At 41.1% G+C, this 18,680-nt stretch overlaps 1 protein-coding gene across 3 annotated transcripts in view; it reads right to left on the bottom strand.

Annotated features, from left to right (window-relative positions):
• Window positions 1–18,680, bottom strand: part of TBC1D14 (TBC1 domain family member 14) — a 76,143-nt gene that overhangs the window by 8,710 nt on the left and 48,753 nt on the right. For all 3 annotated transcript variants that reach the window (XM_061992492.1, XM_061992493.1, XM_061992495.1), the window contains 6 exons: window positions 18,417–18,523; window positions 17,372–17,452; window positions 14,372–14,466; window positions 13,308–13,379; window positions 11,948–12,076; window positions 9,447–9,556 (listed from right to left, as the gene is read on the bottom strand). In XM_061992492.1, coding sequence (XP_061848476.1) covers window positions 9,447–9,556; window positions 11,948–12,076; window positions 13,308–13,379; window positions 14,372–14,466; window positions 17,372–17,452; window positions 18,417–18,523 — 594 coding nt within the window. The remainder of the gene's footprint in view (window positions 1–9,446; window positions 9,557–11,947; window positions 12,077–13,307; window positions 13,380–14,371; window positions 14,467–17,371; window positions 17,453–18,416; window positions 18,524–18,680) is intronic.

Here is an 18,680-nt window from a genome sequence, read left to right as displayed (position 1 = left end):
CTTTTTACTTTTTAAAGATCACTTGGATGATGTCTTGTGAAGCACCTGGCTTGTCTGTGAATCTGCACTTTAGGAAAATAATTTTACAAGAACAAGACAAAACTAAATGGTATCAACAAATTCAAGTGACAACTAAATGCATGTTTGGGATCCTTCGGATTTTTCTTTTCCTATTTTTACATCTCACTGCAATGTTTTTATAGTAGGTAGAAATCATTTAAATTCCATTCTCCAAAACACTGAACTAGAAGTTAACAGGTAATACCTGGGATGAAAAAAACCACTATTGTTCATATATCTCTATTTCACATACATATACAAATGTAGAAGAACAGCACAAGAAAAGCCTCTTTGGGTTACTGGCTGACCATGCATTGCACTTTGTACACTATTCCAATGTTTTTATACAGTCACATGCCATACAAAAATGTCCCACAACTGAACACAGCAGCCTTAGGACTTTTTTGTCTATACACACACGTGCACAGGAAACAGCAACAGCTCTTCCATTTCAGAAGAACAGTGTAATAGGAAGCAATTCAATTGGATCCTTTCCTGGTCACCAAGTAGCAGTCATCGTTCAGACAGAAACTAGTCCTGGTTAAGTAACAATGCCTATTTTTTGGATCTGTTCTTATTCACAAAAGCTATTATTGTGTCATGATTCAGATCTAACCTGAATTACCTACGTGTAGTATTAAATCTGCAGCTATGCAGAAAATTAACTGTCAGAAGAAATAGTCAGAACCATTTATTAGAACACTACTTTTTGTAGGAAAAGATTTATCTGCATCAAAAAAGCTGTCACATCAAATAAGTTATTTGACACTGATCTCTTCATAGTTGGAAGGAAGTTCAATTTGCAGGAAATTTGCAAGGCAATTAATTTCATTAATACTAGCATGGAATTAAATGCATCAAAGCCCTAAGAATGGAGACAGGGCTCCCTCGGATAAGCAATGAAACAAGAGTAGGAATTGTTACTGCTAAGGATGGACACAGCATTTGCTCCTCTCAAACGTTTCCTAGTGAAAGACATTTTTTATTAGACATCTGAGGTACCAGTATAAAACCCCACTGAAATCTATTACCAAAGCAGCTGTCAGACTACAACAGCAGCTCTCAGTGCTAGCACACGACTGGCACACGCACAGCTCTGGCTCCACTGCAGGATCATTTTCTGCCTGCGGCTCTCTTCCAGCTCAGAAGTCCCAGGTGCAGAGAGCAGGGCTAAGTGGCACAGAGATGGCCAGTGTCAGAGGACCATCACTGTAGGCTGCCAGCCCCCATCTGTTTGAAAGAGGGGAAAAGTAGCCCCAAGAACCAGATGTTCATGCTCTTCCCAGCCCTGCTTATGAGAAAAGTGTGCTTTGAGAGAGATGCATGAAATCCTGGGCTGGTTTGCTACTCACAGGAAAGCATATGACCATATATGTTAAGAAAAAAACACAGTTACCATGATAATCCCAGGCCCTGTGTTTTCTTTCCTTTGTCCTTCCTTCTCCCCTCCTCTCCCCCATTTTTTCCCCCTCTTTTTTAATTAAAAACGCTGAATAAGCTGTTGTTAGCAACAGCACTGGACACAGGTATGCTGGCTTTTGGATTGACAACTCACACACAATGCTGACACAAATCAAACCTTACATAATCCTGCACTACACAGTCTTCTTCCCAAGTCTGTAACAGCATAAAAATATTTCTGCAACTTTTGAGTTCAGTTGCAGAAACTGATGAACTAATTTATCTTTCTTATTTACTCTTGGATCCTTCCTCCTTCAGCACAGTACTCATTTTTAGTCGTTACATTCTGGTTTCAACAACATCTGCTTTGAGACAAAGATTGCACCTTTCTAAGTGTTCATACATTACTTTATTGTAAAGTGTCATCTCTGTTCTTACTAGCACTTTGGGAATTATTGCAGTGAATTATTTACTTTGTTCCTTATGAGGAAAAGAAAAACTTAAATATTTATGTACCAAAGAGCAGCTTCTTAGCACTCAACAAATGTTTGCACTGTAAAATGTATCAATACAAGTACTGTGTGAGTTTCTGGGCAACTTCCAGCCAGTGGGAAGCACCCAAAAAGCCCCACTCTACACAGCAGTGCGGGACTGCACTGGATTCCACCCTACCCTGCAGCCACAGAAGCATGAGTGAGCACACTGTAAACTGCCCTGAAGACTGTAGTCCAGTAACAAGCCCAACTCCAAAAATCAGGATGACACCAGAAACCTTTGGACAGAACTGCAGTCCATTTTTCCTTTGAAAAGGAGGCAAGCACATTTAAAGCATCATCTTAAGCTTCATTTGCAGGGGAGAAGCGGGAGCTGAGTGTTACTGGCATGACATGGACTATGCTTTTCTTAATCTAACAGATAGCAAGCTTATGAACACTTCACTGAAGTCCCCACTATGAACACTCACACAAAGTGGCTTGGGCCCTTATCATAACAAGCAAATGGTGTCAGTAGAAAGCCAGTGTTCACGGAGCACAACCAGAGACAATGTAATACTAAAGAACCACCGATCAATCCATCAGAACAAACAAAGCCCTCGGCTATAATTATTGTCAAAATCATTTTTCTGAGCAGGGATAAAGAGGTGTTTGCATAGCAGCAGCAGGCCATAAATAGACAGCATGTGTGCTTTGCAAATCCACATTGTATGCTCACAAGAGCCTGTGCTACATCAGCTGATGAAGCTGAGAGGCCAAAACTGGGCTGTTCAGATACACTATTTCCCCTCTATTCTCTGTGAACTTGGCTACACGTTGCTCTTTAAAACTCTCTCACACTTGATGCCCTTTATATTCTTCAAAAAATAAGTAAAACCTTGTCTAGCTCTTTAATTCTTTCCATGAGATTCATCAGCTGGAGTTTGGGCTTGAAGCACACACGTCTTTTCATAAAAGAGATGTTTTCCTTCTGGCAGGTATCTGCTGACAATCATGTCACGGTACCTTTTAAATTCTCAAGTCCTTGGTGTTTTCCCACCACAGAAAGCAGTGGTAGCAGTGAACTGGCAGAGGGTCTTCCTTTCTCATGTCCTCTACCAGCCCCAAGAAAACCCAAAGCAGCACTGTATCACCTGCATAGCCGGGTCCATCTATACACACAGTACTTCTTTTTATTGGAAGTTTTTTTTTCACCAAATGATTGAGGTGCACCAATTTTACCACTGTTCCCTGGCTACAGGAAGCAGTACAAAGGAGATGAGTTGATTCTGATCTAACTACAGCAGGAGCAGGAGGGTTCCTCAGCAACTAGTCTGTGCAGCATTGGCTAGTGGAGCTCTCCTGGAAGCTGGAACCAACTGAGATTTGCTGCACGTATGCCTGCGACACCAGCCACCAGGATCGCAGCAGGCATCCCTTTGGAGCTCAGAACAAAGGTATATTTAAATACAAGTAAGGCTGTTTCATAGAGATTTTCGCCTACAACCAAAAGGTCTGTCTATTCAGAGGGACGCTGTACCGTATTCTTCCCTGACTTTAAACACACTGAAACCACATCCTTATCTTTCTGGAAACAGTTGTGTTTTTAATGGTGCAGTACCTGTACTGCAGCAAATCCATTGTCTGCCTCTAGCCACAGGCAACCTTATAAACAACATTTTCCAGCCTTAATAGTTAACTCACTTGTGAGAGCACTCACCCACTTGATTTCTCCTTACATCGTTCCTACATCACTTCCTGGAAATAATGGAAGGATAGCACATATAAAGTCCAATTCACTAAGATTCCAGTGGCCATTAAAAACCAAATAAATAAATAAAATACCTGCATCTGCTTCCCACAGGATTAAAGTATTTTAAAGTAGAAAGTATATGTATGTATGCACACACATGTATGTATCCATATACTTATACACACATAAACACACACATATTTAAATATTATACCTAAATCTTACACAGTTAAATACCAGCTCCACTGTCTAACAAAATTAAAGACAGAGTGAGACAAGCTGTGAATGAGTAAGACAAATGTCAAAAAAGTTTAATACAGGATTGGGCAGAAAAACCTCAACTGTCTTAATTCCCGTATGAGATTAGTGTTGTGACTCTCCAGGGATGGGGAGGAACACAGTAAATTGTCCTTGGGATTAAAATGGCTTTAATGTGGATACAGGGAGTCAGCATGAAATGCTAAGGGTTGTCAGTTCATTCGTACAAAGACCTCGAGACGGACCATCCACAAGCACTCCTGACAGAAGGTTCTCTCAAGTGCTCTCAATATTCATTGAAGGAATGAAAGGGAAGCCTGATGTGCCCCACACACTCAGACTTCAAACACTTCAGTTCTTTGTTCACAACCTAGTCTTTTTTTCTTATTTAATGTATAAATGTGCTCAGAGTAAATGGATCACAAATGTTTAACTCAATAAAATTCAGTAAAGACTAATCTATCAAAACAAAATTGTTGAGGGGAAGGTAAACCTTCAACCTTCATCAAAACAGTCTTTTCCTATGTCTCTCATCTGTTTCTCAGGATTTTGTCTTTACAATGTAAAGCTCGAAGTTAGAGAACCAAGTGATAAAACTTCCCTGTATCACGAAAACATTCATTTTTAGTCTCTCTTACCGAAAAAAACTCACCTTATTTACAGCAGTATCGTATTAGAGTAGTAATCCATTAAAAAGATAACGTGGTAATTGTCTATCCACTTATTCTTCAGCATGTTGACAATCTCCTAAGCCTTTTACTCAATTGCTTCCTGTACACACAGGCTTTTCACAACATTGTCTGAGGCAACATAATTTCAGCTTCTTTTCCCTTATCATCCAATAGATCAGCCTCTGTCCTTTTCCTTCCCCTCTATCCTATTCCAGTTCTAATATTCTCAGCCTTTAGCCATCAAAATCCTTCCAATGTTATTTCACCAAATACTGGGAGAAATGAGCCCACCCATTACACATCCCCTCATTCCTCTACTCCTGTTGCATTAAAATTTAATCCCAGTATAAAAGCCAAGTCAAACCTCTGTGCAAGAGGCATATGAAAATGAAGAAACTCGAGCAAAGGCAGTTGGAGGTCTGCATGGATGAGCCAGAACCTCTCAACAAATCTTCAATACAAAAAGGAAGCATATAAGAGGCTGAAGGAGTGGCAGATGACCCTGAAGAAATACAGAGATGTTTTCTGAGTAGGCAGTGAAAGTGTTACAAAGGTCAAAGTCCATCTGGAGTTGAATGTGGCACTGGATGTGAAAGGTAATGAGAAGGGCTTTCCACAGGTCCATCAGCAGAAAAAAATACTCAGGAGAAGACAAGCCTGTTGCTGAATGGGGCAGGGAAACCAGTGACAAAGCACATGCAGGAGGCCACTGCTGCCCTCATCTCAGTCTTTACTGAGAACTTACCTTCAGGAATCCCAGGTCCCCCAGACCAATAGGAAAGCCTTCTGAGAGGAGGATCATGTTAGGGAACATTTAATCAAATGGGACAAATACAAATGCAGGTGACCTGGTGAGATACAGACATGAGTGCTGAGGTAACCATCTACTGTATCACTGTGAGGCCACTCTCAATTATTTTTGAAAGGTCTCAGCGATCAGGTGAAGTTCCTGAGTACTAGAAGAAAACAAATGTCACTCCTAGCTTCAAGAAGCAAGATCCAGAGAACTACAGGCTGGTCAGTCCCACTTCTATCCCTGGAAAAATAATGTAAGAAAAAGTCCTGGAGACCATTTCAAAATATATGATGGGCACAAAGGTGACTGGGAGGAGTCAGTACGGATTTAATACAAAATCATTTCCGAGCAACCTGATGCCTTTCTTCAATAAGATGACTAGCTTGGTTTTAGTTTAATGATTGGCTTGATGTTAGCAACGTTTTCAATGCTGTATCCCCTAAACCCCTCGTTGATGAAGTAAGAAGTAGATAAATGGACAGTGGACTGAAAACTGGCTGGAACTGTCAAACTCAGAAGGTCACCATTAGTGGCATGAAGTACAGCTTCGAGTCAATCCACTAGTATAAATGGTAGTATTCCAGGGTTTGATACCCATCCAATACCTTTACATGTCTTCATAAGGACCTAGATGATGGGTGACACTGTACCCTCAGCAAATTTGGAGGCGATACAAGCTAGGAGGAGTAGCTGATACACTACTCCATAGGGACCATGAGAAATGAACTGACAAGAGTCTCACAAAGTTCAGCAAAGGGAAACACAAAGTCCTGTTCCTGAGGAGGAAATAAGCCAAGACACTGTCACAAACAGAAAGCCCAAGGCAGGTCAGTCCCAGTGAGCCAGCTCCAGGCTCCCTAGTACATGACATATGGATATACTGCACCAAATCCAGCCTGACACAAATATTGTTATAGGCTTGGAGCACCTGATAGCGACAGTCTGAGAAAGCTGGTACTGCTTAGCCAGAAGAGATGGCTTGGACCTAAATGTGTAAAAATACTTGATAGGAGGGCAGAAAGAATCCAGAGCCAGACTCTTCTCAGTTTTTCCACTGAAAGAGACAATGGGCACAAACTGAAATACAGCAAATTTTACTTAAACATAAGAAACTAAAAAACTTGTTCACTGTGAGGGTGGTAAATGACAGAACAGAGTTGCCCAGAGATGCTGTGGAATCTCCTTTCTTGGAGATACTCAAAACTCAACTGGACAAGGTCCTGAGCAACCTTCTCAAGTTAACTCCGAGTAGTAGGTTTAGACTGGATGATCTCCAGTCCCTTCCAATGCCCCAACCATTCTATGAAAACTCACGTATTCCAACTTCGAGCTATTTAGTCCAAGGGGAAATGGTGTGCAACCTGCGACTCCAACACACACAGGTTGCTGGGGCCGGATAGAATCCACTCAAGGGTGCTAAGGGAGCTGGTAGAAGTGCTTACCAAGCCACTCTCCATCATCTACCACCAGCTCTGGCTCACTGGGGAGGTCCCAGTGGACTGGAGGATGGCAAATGTGACACCCATCTACAAGAAGAGTCAGAAGGAGCATCCTGGGAACTACAGACACATCAGCCTGACCTCGGTGCCAGGAAAGGTTATGGAGCAGATTATCCTGCAGCACATACAGGATAACCAAAGGTTCAGGGCCTAGCCATCATGATTTTATGACAGGCAGGTCCTCTTTGACCAGTCTGATCTCCTTCTAGGACAAGATGACCCAGTTAGTGGACAAAGGAACATCCGTACATGTGGCCTTCCTGGACTTCAGTAAGGCCTTTGACACAGTCTCCCACGGCATCCTCCTGGAGAAACTGTGCATGGCTTGGATCGACCCCCTCTGAGATGGGTGGAAAACTGGCTGGATGGCTAGGCCCAAAGGGTGGTGGTGAATGGAGTTAAACCCAGTTGGTGGCCAGTCACCAGTGGTGTTCCCCAGGGCTCAGTGCTGGGGCCTGTTTTGTTCAACATCTTTATCAATGACCTCAATGAGGGGATCAAGCGCACCCTCAGTAAGTTTGCTGATTACACCAAGCTAGGTGGGAGTGTAGATCTGCTTGAGGGCAGGAAGGCTCTTCAGAAGGACCTGGACAGGCTAGAGTGATGGGCCAAGGCCAATTGCATGAGGTTCAACAAGGCCAAGTGCCGGGTCCTGCACTTGGGCCACAACTCCTCCATGCTACGCTACAGCCTTGAGGCAGAGTGACTTGAGAGCTGTCTTACGGAAAACGACCTGGGAGTGTTAATCAACAGGAGGCTGAACATGAGCCAGCAGTGTACCCAGGTGGCCAAAAAGGCCAATGGCATCCTGGTTTGTATCAGAAATAACGTGACCAGCAGGACCAGGAAAGCAGTTGTCTTCCTATACTTGGCACTGGTGAGGCCTCACCTCAAACACTGTGCTCAGTTCTGGGCCCCTCACTACAAGAAGGACATTGAGGTGCTGGAGGATGTCCAGAGATGGATATTTAAGCTGGTGAAGGGTCTGGAGAACAAGTCTGATGAGGAGCCTCTGAGGGAACTGGGGGTGTTTAGCCTAGAGAAGAAAAAGCTGAGAGGAGACATGGTCATTCTCTACAGCTACCTGAAGGGGAATTATAGTGAAGCAGGAATCCATCTCTTATCTCCAGTAATGAATGGTAGGACATGAGGAAATGGCCTCAAGTTGCACCAGGGGAGGTTTCGATTGGAGATTAGGAAGAACTTTTTCACCGAGAGGGTTGTTAAGCATTGGAACGGGCTACCCAGGGAGGTGATGGACTCACCATCCCTGGAGATATTGAAAAGATGCATAGATGAGGTGCTGAGGGATATGGTTTAGTTTAGTGATGAGTCTGGTAGTGTGAGGTTAGTGGTTAGACTCAATGATCTTAAAAGTCTTTTCCAACCATAACAATTCTATGATTCTGTGACTTTAAATGGATTTCTGGATGAAAATGGATCAGCGACGTGTTCAGTGCTAACAACTAGGTCTTAAACATCACCAGGGTATCAAGAGCTTGGTTCAGGTAATGTATTAACAGTACAAATGTTTTCCAAAATAACAATGTACCACTTCTAGAAAAAAAAAAAATCTTTTGCAGAAGTTACTCGGTCAGACACCTGAGATGGGAGAAGCTGTCGAGAACTTAATGCAAACCAGTTTTTCACCAAAAAGATTTTATATCATCCCAAAACTGACACCAAAGGCTTGGCTGCCACTAAGAGACATTTTAGCTGCCTCAAACCTGAGTCTGATAGACAGAAATGCAAACACTCAAGTTGGAGTGTCTTATATCAAACCAAAATTTGGCAGAAGTGCAGGTAAGAGCCTTGTCTTCTTTTTGTCTTTAAGGAAAAAGAACTAAAAAGGAAGGTAGTTTCACCAAATAAAAAGGCTGTAATTGGCTGTCTGCTAAGTGGAATAGCTGCAGCAATTAAAACATTCCCCCTTTAGCTCTTCAACTGGAATGAGTTTAAGACCAGTTTTTTACTAACCTGTACAGGGATCCTCTGAACAGCATCTAGGGCCACCTAACATATGGGTGAGACACTGCACAGGAGCCATAGTTCATCCTGCCAAAAGCTTGCTTTTCTGCAGCCTCCAGCTTCTTGTTGTACGGATAGAAATATCATGTTTTAACTACTCTTTTCCTGTTCTGTGAAAGAAGACAAACTAAAGCTTTCAAATGTAAGCCTAGTAATCCTGTGTGGATATACACCCCTGGTTCACATCTTGCATGTAAAGCAGAGAAACTAACACATTTTCTCAGCAGATTATTTAGTGCCAAAAGGCACTAAATATGGGTAAGCACTATGATACAGCTGTATTTCAAAATAGGCATTAAGCTCAATAGAAGTACAATAATAAAGGTTAGGCAAATGTTAAATACCACAGAAGTGTGTGAGAACGATATGGATTGACAAACTCAACTACTGAAGACAAGATAAAGCCTTTATCTCAAAAGAGTATCAGGTAAAAGCACTCCAGCTCCTGTCATGAATACTACATGCTACACGCTAGCACGCACATTAAACAACCTTTCAATGCCTTACCAATCAATAAGATAGATGTCTGGAGTCAAGTTATTTTTTTTGAAGTGAGCAAATAACTTTGGCAGATTTTCTTCAAAGAATACCTCAAATGCAGCAAAGTAAGTCAACATCTGGGAAGATACAATGGGGAAAAAAAAAGGCAGTTAGCTGCATTAATAAGCTTAAATATATCATCTGCTGTTGAACTAACGCTCTTCAAAAACAGGACTGTAGGAGTTACAATAAAAAGCTAAACATTTACATAAAGGAAAGAATCTGCAAGCACCTAAGAGTTTAGATCCACCCTATATACCATCCTCATACTGAGCAACGTAATTATTGGTTTGGGTCTTGGCCAGCTTCCTTTGGCAAGAAAAATACCAACAGGAGAGAACTTATTTGCTGATTTCCCTAAATAATTATGATAACAGAATGGTGTTTTGTGCTTGAGGCAGTAATTTAATATTATACTGAATGAAATCCAAGGCCCAGTGGATTATTAAATGAAACATGAAACTAAAATAATTGAATAGTCCCTAGCAGGAGTGAAGCATCCACTTAGCTGCTCTCATAAATCGTATTCTAATACCAGAGTTTATTTTACACAGAAATGCCAAAGATCAAGACAAAACACCTGTGGGAGAGAAACAGATTGTAACTCCCATCTGATACCATAAATTCTGAGCTGTACTGCTTTTAAAACAAAGATTTTAATGTCATTTGGAAATTTTAATATTTAGGTCAAATTTCTTAACAAGACGGCAGACAAAATCTCCCAATCCAAGTAAGTTAAATCAAAAGGCTTTTTAGCTCTTCCATTCCCTCCTTCTCTGTTCTGCTAATGTTATAGAGAGAAAAGTTAAGCAGAGTCTTTGCATGACTCAGTAGTTTTCATTACAGTATTCCAATCAAATCAATAAAGAATGGCTGTGATTTCTTCAAAGTACAAGTTGTATCATGCTGCTTCTCTCCAAAACACCGCAACAGTAAAGGGAAAAGAGGAGCCTTCTGGAGCCTTTCATCTGAAACGCTTTTAACAGATTTGTTTCCCTCCTTTTTTTTCCCTGATGTCCCTACAGAAATTTTTCCTATTTAATCTGAATGAAATAACAGATGGTGGACTACCTTCACTAACAGTGGCAAATAAAAAATGGAGCCTAGCAGTGAGCAAGAGTATAAGGCTTAAAAGCCAATCAGAGATAGGTGCATGCTACAGAAATAGCCAAAGTTACATAAAATCTCCGAACCTTCAGTTACTGAGAAAGAGCTTCATGGCAAACACAACAACAGAAATCTAGAAACCCACTTTAGAGTTGAACAACTGAAATAGTTTCCTAACAGGGATTTTTAAATGCAAGAAATCCAAGCATCACATGAAATCTGTGAGTATAAAGAAGGAAGTAAATAATGAAACAGACAGTCCTACTTCTCAAACAATCTGTTTATATGCCAGCACCACACTAAGTTTCAGAAGTATTTTAGAGAAGGGATCTTAATCATAACTGCTACAATCACATCTGTTGGCAGTAACACAGGCAGCTCTATTAGAAATGCAATAGCAGTTATTTATTTTGATTAAATCAACATTCCACAAGACATTTACTCAGTTGTAGTTAAAAATGATTCCAGTTTAATGAAACTGTTACCAACAAAAGAAATAAAGAGCAATTGGCATAAATTAGTAACATTTCCACAACTCATTTATGCTGGGACTATTTAATTTATTATATGTTAAAACAAATCAACATTTGGTTATCAAGCTATAAAACTGACACAAAGAGATGACAGAAGACTGCAGATGAGTATGTTAACCACAGGAAGCCAAAGTGTCTCACTTTATGTCTCACAGCTCTGTTTGAAATATTAGGTATGAAGTTTCCCTTGTGGTGTGAATCATGGCTTTGTAATTTCATGAGATGTTAATACTCTTCCTACTCTTCAGTATACATTCATTTGTCCTGTAGCCTATATTTAGACAGGCTAATAGAACTTAACAGCACTATCCAAGAGCACACCAAAACCACTATTTCAGATAAAAAAAACCCAAACCCCTATTCTAGCAAACTTAATTCCAAAATGACCTTCACAGGAACCATATTTCCACACTGAGTGCCTGAGCATGTCCTCTTTTTCCAAGTACACAAAGGAGATGACTGATACTGCTTCCAGCAATGCTGTCAGAATTCTAATATTAAGGTGTTTTCATTTTTCTATTATAGTGCTCAATTTGAGAAACACCTACAAGAACATTCCCTTAACTATTCTGAGTGTCATAAAACAGCAGCTGAACAATTGATTTCACCTGCCTGTTCAAAAAGGTTAGTGGGGTTTGGTTTGGGTTTTTTGAAGGGGTGTGCACTCACACATGTGTACTCGGGTTGTTTTTGTTTATCAAGAGTGGTGCTTTAAAACAAATTCTGATTTCTTTTTCCAAGCTACTGAGCCCACTGATTTTTTATTTAAGAAAAACTTTCCCATCAAATATCTACAACACATAGATTACAGTTTTCTTGTGTACTTACAAGGCCGTGGTCCACACGGAAAAACGCCATCTGACAGGGTTTATTTAAAAGATTAGAAAAAGCAATGAAGGCATCTGCAGTATCCAAGTTCAAGATCAATACTGCTGCAATGAATGACATGCCCTGTACCTGAAGAAAGGAGAAGTGTTACCACTCAGCAATAACCGTTCTTTCCAAGAACACTGCCCCATTTGGTCCTCATAATGACTAGTGTTTAAAGTGTCCATTATGCTGTTGATTTTGCAAAATGTTCAGGAAAGCAGGAGATTCTTACCCACGTGACCCTTTGGTAACTGCCTGTCCACAGCATGAGGCTAATGATCCCCACCTCCCCTCCTTTCAAAGACTTGAAGTAAAATTCCTAAGATAGGCTAGGATGACAGCATTTTAAAATATGCAGATTTTTTTTAAGAATAAGCTGCTTCTAATTCCTCTTCTCCTAACGATGAGTCACAGATACCCCTATTTGTGGAAAGTTGGACTAAGACACTAGAAACAAAGGCAGCTACAGACAACTGCACACTGCAGTGACTCATCTGACAAGCAGTAGTAGCATTTTGAGATTAAACTCTGGTTTCATTCACCATAAAGCTCATGATGCTGTTGGACTTTCTACAAAGTATGCAATGGAATCAATGCTGAACTAGACAAAGCTCACTCAGAGGGTGCAGGGCTGCCATTACAGAGTCATGTGGACCGAGGTGTGACAGTCCTTCCTGCAAACCTGAGGAACGAGCTCCTTCCCAACACAACAGGTGCCATGCCAAGTGAGCACACCACCTGATCTGCCCTTTGTTCTGTTTCCCAGCAGTCTCATTCAACAGCTTCTGCCAAGCATCGCGTGCTGCTCACAAAATAGGAATGTCACCTTTCAACAGTTACCTCCTCTAAAACAACTGCTCCCGAATAAAGCTTCTAGATACACCCCTGCTCTGGGAAAAAAGACTAAATGAAATATCTGAAAATCCACTCAGTCCTCTGATAATTACTACTTTGGATACTCTGTGGGAGCTCAGGTAGCCTTGATGAGCATCGCTTTAAAGACTGTTTCAGAAGCTCATAGTGCTAAGGCACAGAAATGCCTGTTAAGGTGAGTAAGATACTCAATTCAACAGAAGAGTCTCAGTAAGACTTCCATTAAGAACAATACGTGCTTCAAAGGACCAATTTAACTAAATTTTCTCTTTTGACTCCAATTTTCAGGCACTATGAAGCACTTACGAGTTTTTTTATTATTTAACCTGTTAAAAAGCTTAAATCTAGCATCAGAACCATTATATACACTTCTGTGTAATAACTGATTAACAGAATCCTCCCTCCCTCTACTTTCCCCACATGCTCAAAAAAATTCTTTACTTACATAGCCTACATCAGGTCTGTAACAGGTATAGGCTCCCAAAATACTGTGCAACGTGTCATGATAAGGACCGCCCTATAATGAAACAAAAAGACAATGTATCTGAGTATATAACGAACATGTCAAAAACTCTTCAGTGCTACAGACAGTATCCATTACTTGTGATGAAGGACACATTATTTCCCTATGCAGCTTTGAATAGCCCCAAGTCTTTCAAAATAATTTTGGCTTTAAAAGCATGAAACAGGCCTCTATACCATATTTATTACAAATGCAAACAGTTCATCCAACCCATCGATTACATATTAAATGCTTACAGCAGAGCAAGGTAAGCCTACGAGACTCCTTATAGCTTAGCAGCACTTTAACAATACTGGCAAGAAAGCAGAACAACTACAAGAACTACTTAATTGTCTACTAAGACTACAGGCAGAATTCAACCATGAAGAAAACAGTTAAAAAACCGACATGTTGTAACACAAACAGAGCATATCAAGAATGACACATACACCTAAAAACAACTTCACATTGTTGACTGAAACAGCTGCCATATCACTAAATACTGCAACTGACCAAGAGTTTTCAAAGGTAAGGAGAACTGTTGATTCATCACAATCTAAACTTTTAACAGGGCTGCTGAAATTTGTGTATAGAACCACAAATGTGTTGTTGAAGCACACCAAAACCATACAAGTCTTGCAAGGAACCAAACAAAGGCCACCAAATCTTGCTTGGCTGAGCTGTGCTCTCTTATTTATTGTGCTCATTCACTGACTTGGAAACACTCATTTGCATCACTTCATCAGACAGAAACCAACAGTAACTAGGCTAGAAGAGTAATAATGGTTAGGCAACAGATAGGGATTTGCCTCTTCCAAACATGTAATACCTTGACATCACTCTTTTCTGGATTACTTATAGTTTTCCAAAATCTTTAGGAACTTTTTGCCCTCAAAACATCTACTCCTTCAGATTTGAACTCAATTGGCTGTTTCAGCCAAGGGATGGACAAGATTATGTAAACTCAGTTTCCCTGAGAAGTCAAAACAAAAGTTAATATTGCTTACTTGCTGGAATATACAGAGATTAGGAAATGTTCTTGAGATATCCAGTTTTATTAACTCCAAGCTTGCTTCTCTGTCAGCTGCAGAAAATCCAGCATCTACAAAAGCCAAAGTTATTGCACTAATTTAATGGATTTTGTTATTGCTATTGCATTGATTTTCCCCCTCCCCAGTCAAGGTTAGCTTTTGCACAGTTCATTTACCTACATGGAAATGCTAGGGAATAAGGGTATAGCCCTTTCTGTTTGTTTTGCCTGGGCCAAGTTTTGGTAGCAGAGAGGGCTACAGACGTGGCTGCTTTAAACAAAGAGCTGCGAGAAGCTTCCCTTGTAGCTGACAGGGCTAAGACCAGTCAGTTCTAAGATGGAACTGCACCTGACCCAGGTTTGGCCATTAGTGTCTCTAAGATAACGCCTCTATGAATAACATATTTGAGAAGGGGAAGAAGTTACTGTGCAGGTGCTAAACTGCAGCAGCAACAGGGAGTGAGAGTGTGAAAACATCTCTGCAGACACCAAGGTCAGGGTAGACGGAGGGGGAGGGCTTAAGCCCTAGAAGATTCGCCTGTGAACAATGGTGAAGATCATGCTAAGGGTCCTGCCCCTGCAGTCCATGGGTCATGGAGCAGCAGAGACTCCTTCGCAGCCCGTGGAGAACCCCACACCACAGTGGGTAGATGCCTGAAGGCTGTGACTCTGTGGGAAGCCCATACTGGAGCAAGTTCCAGGACCTGGGAGCCCATGGAGAGAGAGGAGCCCACACCAGAACAGGTTTGATGTCGGGACTTGTGATCCTGTGAGGGACTCAGGCTGGAGCAGTTGGTACCTGAAGGACTGTTCTCCCAGTGAGTGACCCATGTTGGGGCAGGGTGTGAGGAGCTGCCCTGTGGGAGGACCCATGCAGGAGCAGTTCATGAGGAACTGTAGCCCCTGGGAAGGACCCACGCTGGAAAAATTTGTGAGGGACTGTCTCCTGTGGGGAGGGACACCACAGTGTAGCAGTGGGAAGTGTGAGCGGGCCTCCCCCTGAGAAGAAGCAGCAGCAAAGTCCATCTGTAATGAACTGACTGCAATCCTGCACTGCTGGAGGGGAGAGAGTCTCAGGGAGAGGGAGGGGTGGGGGGAGGTGTTTTAAGATTCAGTTTCATTTCTCATCTCCCTATTCCATTTTGATTGTTCATTAATAAATCAAACCATTTCTCCCCAAGTTGAGTCTTTTTTGTCCGTGACACTAACTGCTGAGCTATCTCCCCATCCTTATCTCAACACACAAACCTCTCATTATCATACTTCTCTCTCCTCTGTCCAGTTTAGGAGGGGGGTGATAGAATGATTAGGTGGGTATCTGGCAACCAGCCAGGGCTAAACCACCATAAGCTAGGACAATTTCCTGAAGTAAGCACACAAACTAAGAAGCAAGTATGTGCTGACTCGAAGCAACCCTTGGTGCACACTGACACTCTATGTGTTCTGAAGTGTTGAGGAAAAAGACACAGGGCAAAGCAGGGCAGGTACTTTACTGCTATCTGCTGACAAAACATCACAGACACAGGCTTGTTAACCTGGGATCCCTCATCCTCAAAACTGTTTCCCAGTGGCTCCTGAAGCAGCTGACTCTATGGAAATACTGTGGTGGGAAGCATTTGATGGATGCCACATATCTCTACTACTGTCCATTCTCCTTCCACAATCATGGACAGTGCAATACACTCTCCATAACTGACATGGATCTCATACAAAGTAAATTTCTGAAGTACTAGTTTTCCTTCTGATAGAAAAGTTTTCTTTGGATTTTGTCTGTTCTGGTAAGCATAATTAGGAATTATCTACTGCTTTTTATTGAGCAATCAAAAAACTTGAGTTGTCACACTAGCCAATGCTTACATCTCATATGAGCAACTAAAAAAAAGGGTGCAAGAGGAAGCTGGAAACCTACTAGATGTCATCTTATTTAACATGCAGTCAATCTTAAGAGAACAAAGTACAGGATTTCCAATCAAAAACGTTTTTCTGTTGATAAATGCCAGTATGTATGTTCTTTTTCTGCTCAGCACAATTACTCACTAAAGGCAATTTCAAGCATCTGCATGCAGTTTTGTCCTCTCTAAAAAACAGACAACTCTTCCAATCAATAAGTAAATCTCAAACCACTTCATCTGCAAAAATAAATTGCCACTATTTAAAACACACCCAAGAGATGGGCTCAGAGCTGCAATAAGGGACTAAAACGCAATTTCCTGCTTCGAGTTTCAATTCCAAAGTGACAGATGCAAAGTATTTTAGTGCTGCAATTCAAATGACAGCCCCAAAACTTTCCAACTTTTCTTACAAATTGGCATCAAGTAAGAACTTTACCTAGAGATAACTTATAAAGAAAAAAATCACAGAATCATAGAACGGTAGGGGTTGGAAGAGACCTTTAGAGATCATCTAGTCCAACCCCCCAGCAGAAGTAGGTTCACCTAGATCAAGTCACATAGGAACACGTCCAGGCGGGTCTTGAAGATCTCCAAGGAAGGAGACTCCACACCCTCCCGGGGCAGCCTGTGCCACTGCTCCCTCACCTGAACAGTGAAACAGTCTTTTCTTAAGTGGAACTTTTTGTGTTCCAGCTTCAACTCATTACCCCTTGTCCTGTTGCTAGCTATAACAGAAAAAAAGAGATGTCCAAACCTCCTGACACCCACCATTTAGATATTTGTAAATATTAATAAGATCCCTCTCAGTCTCCTCTTTTCCAGACTAAACAGCCCCAGTTCCCACAGCCTTTCCTCGTGTGAAAGATGTTCCAGTTCCCCAATCAAGTGCATTTCGTAAGAGTTCACACTTTCATTGAGAAGAAAGAACACAGATATTTTTTGCTTCCACCAAATGTTTTCTTTTTACCAAACAAATCTTTACAGCTGATTTTTTTGTTTGTTTAAAATCTGTGATTTCACTTTAGGAACAATTTTCAAAATCTCTTCTCTCATGGCATAGTATAAAATGTTTACAAAAAGCTTACCTTCACATTCTACTTCCGGGCCTCCTGTGCTAAGTGATCGCCACTTCTCTTTGGCACGAGCCAAGCAGATATCATACAGTTCTGGAAAAAGAAAAATAGAGAAGGGCAAGTCCAGTACTTGTATCTGCTCGTGTTCACAGTCAGGTACTAACTACCTACCATAGCAGCAATGATGTCCCACTCACTACAAGTAACAATAACACAAACACCGTAGTTGAACTTCTAAGTAGGTTGTGGTTCTGAAAGACCTTAAGATTAAATGAAAATACAAGGCAGTCTAGACACTAGTTGCATTTTATGACCAAGCATTCGCTTTTCTTACAGAGCACTGACGTTCAACAGTATAGTCTGGATGGATAATTGTGCTAAGTCTAGCAAATCCCACCTAAGTACTACCCCAAAATAACTAAGTCAAGCACAGAAAAGCAGCACAATACAGCAGGAGTACAGGCAGTCTACTGCATTTCCATGTTGGAATTGATTATGTAAGTTAGTCTTTCAGAGCTGTGTTCTCCTGTACTCTGAAGTAGCACGATTTTTATTTTCACAAACATACACATAAACAAGTTTTCCAAGGGGTCCTCTAATCTCTCACAAACCTAGTGTCTTGCTCTAAATTAAAGGAAGCACACTACATATATATCCATAGGCATTACAAAATTAACAACAATTATAAGTTTCAAAATGGAAAAAAGAAACAATGACAAGCTTTGTCATTAATTCTGACCATCTCCATCTAACATCAAAACAAGACAGAGCGACAGGAATAATCAGAAACGATTCACAACAGCATTCCTACAGTAGGTACAAGATTAAAAGACACTATTTTTAAACAAAACATGTCAAAGCATCACCAAAAAAGTGCAATTAGATAACATCTCCTCACACTCACGCCTCATGTTCACTGTCAGGTACTATCTACCACACCAGCAATGCTGCCCCAGTCACTACAAGTAACAATAACTCTAACACATTAGTTGAACCATAATAAATACAAGCTTGTCTCCCTTACTATTTGTCTGTACAAAAAGAAAAACAGTCTCACCATGGGTGATGTTTAACTCGTTGCCAATGGCCAAGCTCCAGACTTTGCCTCTCACACTGGGCGGAATGCCCTGCCACCACAGCTCTCGAACTTTACGGGAACAACACCTGTTTCAAGTAAAACACAGGATTTCAAGTATTGCACTGCTGAATTACAAATGTGTCCTCCTACCACTGCTGAAGGGATCCAAACCAAAACAAATATAAAGAGGAAAACAAATCCAACCTGATTTGCTCATACCTATTCTTTTGTACTGTTTTGCTT

The sequence above is a fragment of the Colius striatus genome, chromosome 3, assembly GCF_028858725.1.
Source record: "Colius striatus isolate bColStr4 chromosome 3, bColStr4.1.hap1, whole genome shotgun sequence".
NCBI classification, from domain to species: domain Eukaryota; kingdom Metazoa; phylum Chordata; class Aves; order Coliiformes; family Coliidae; genus Colius; species Colius striatus.
This window is presented reverse-complemented; position numbering and strand designations above follow the sequence as displayed.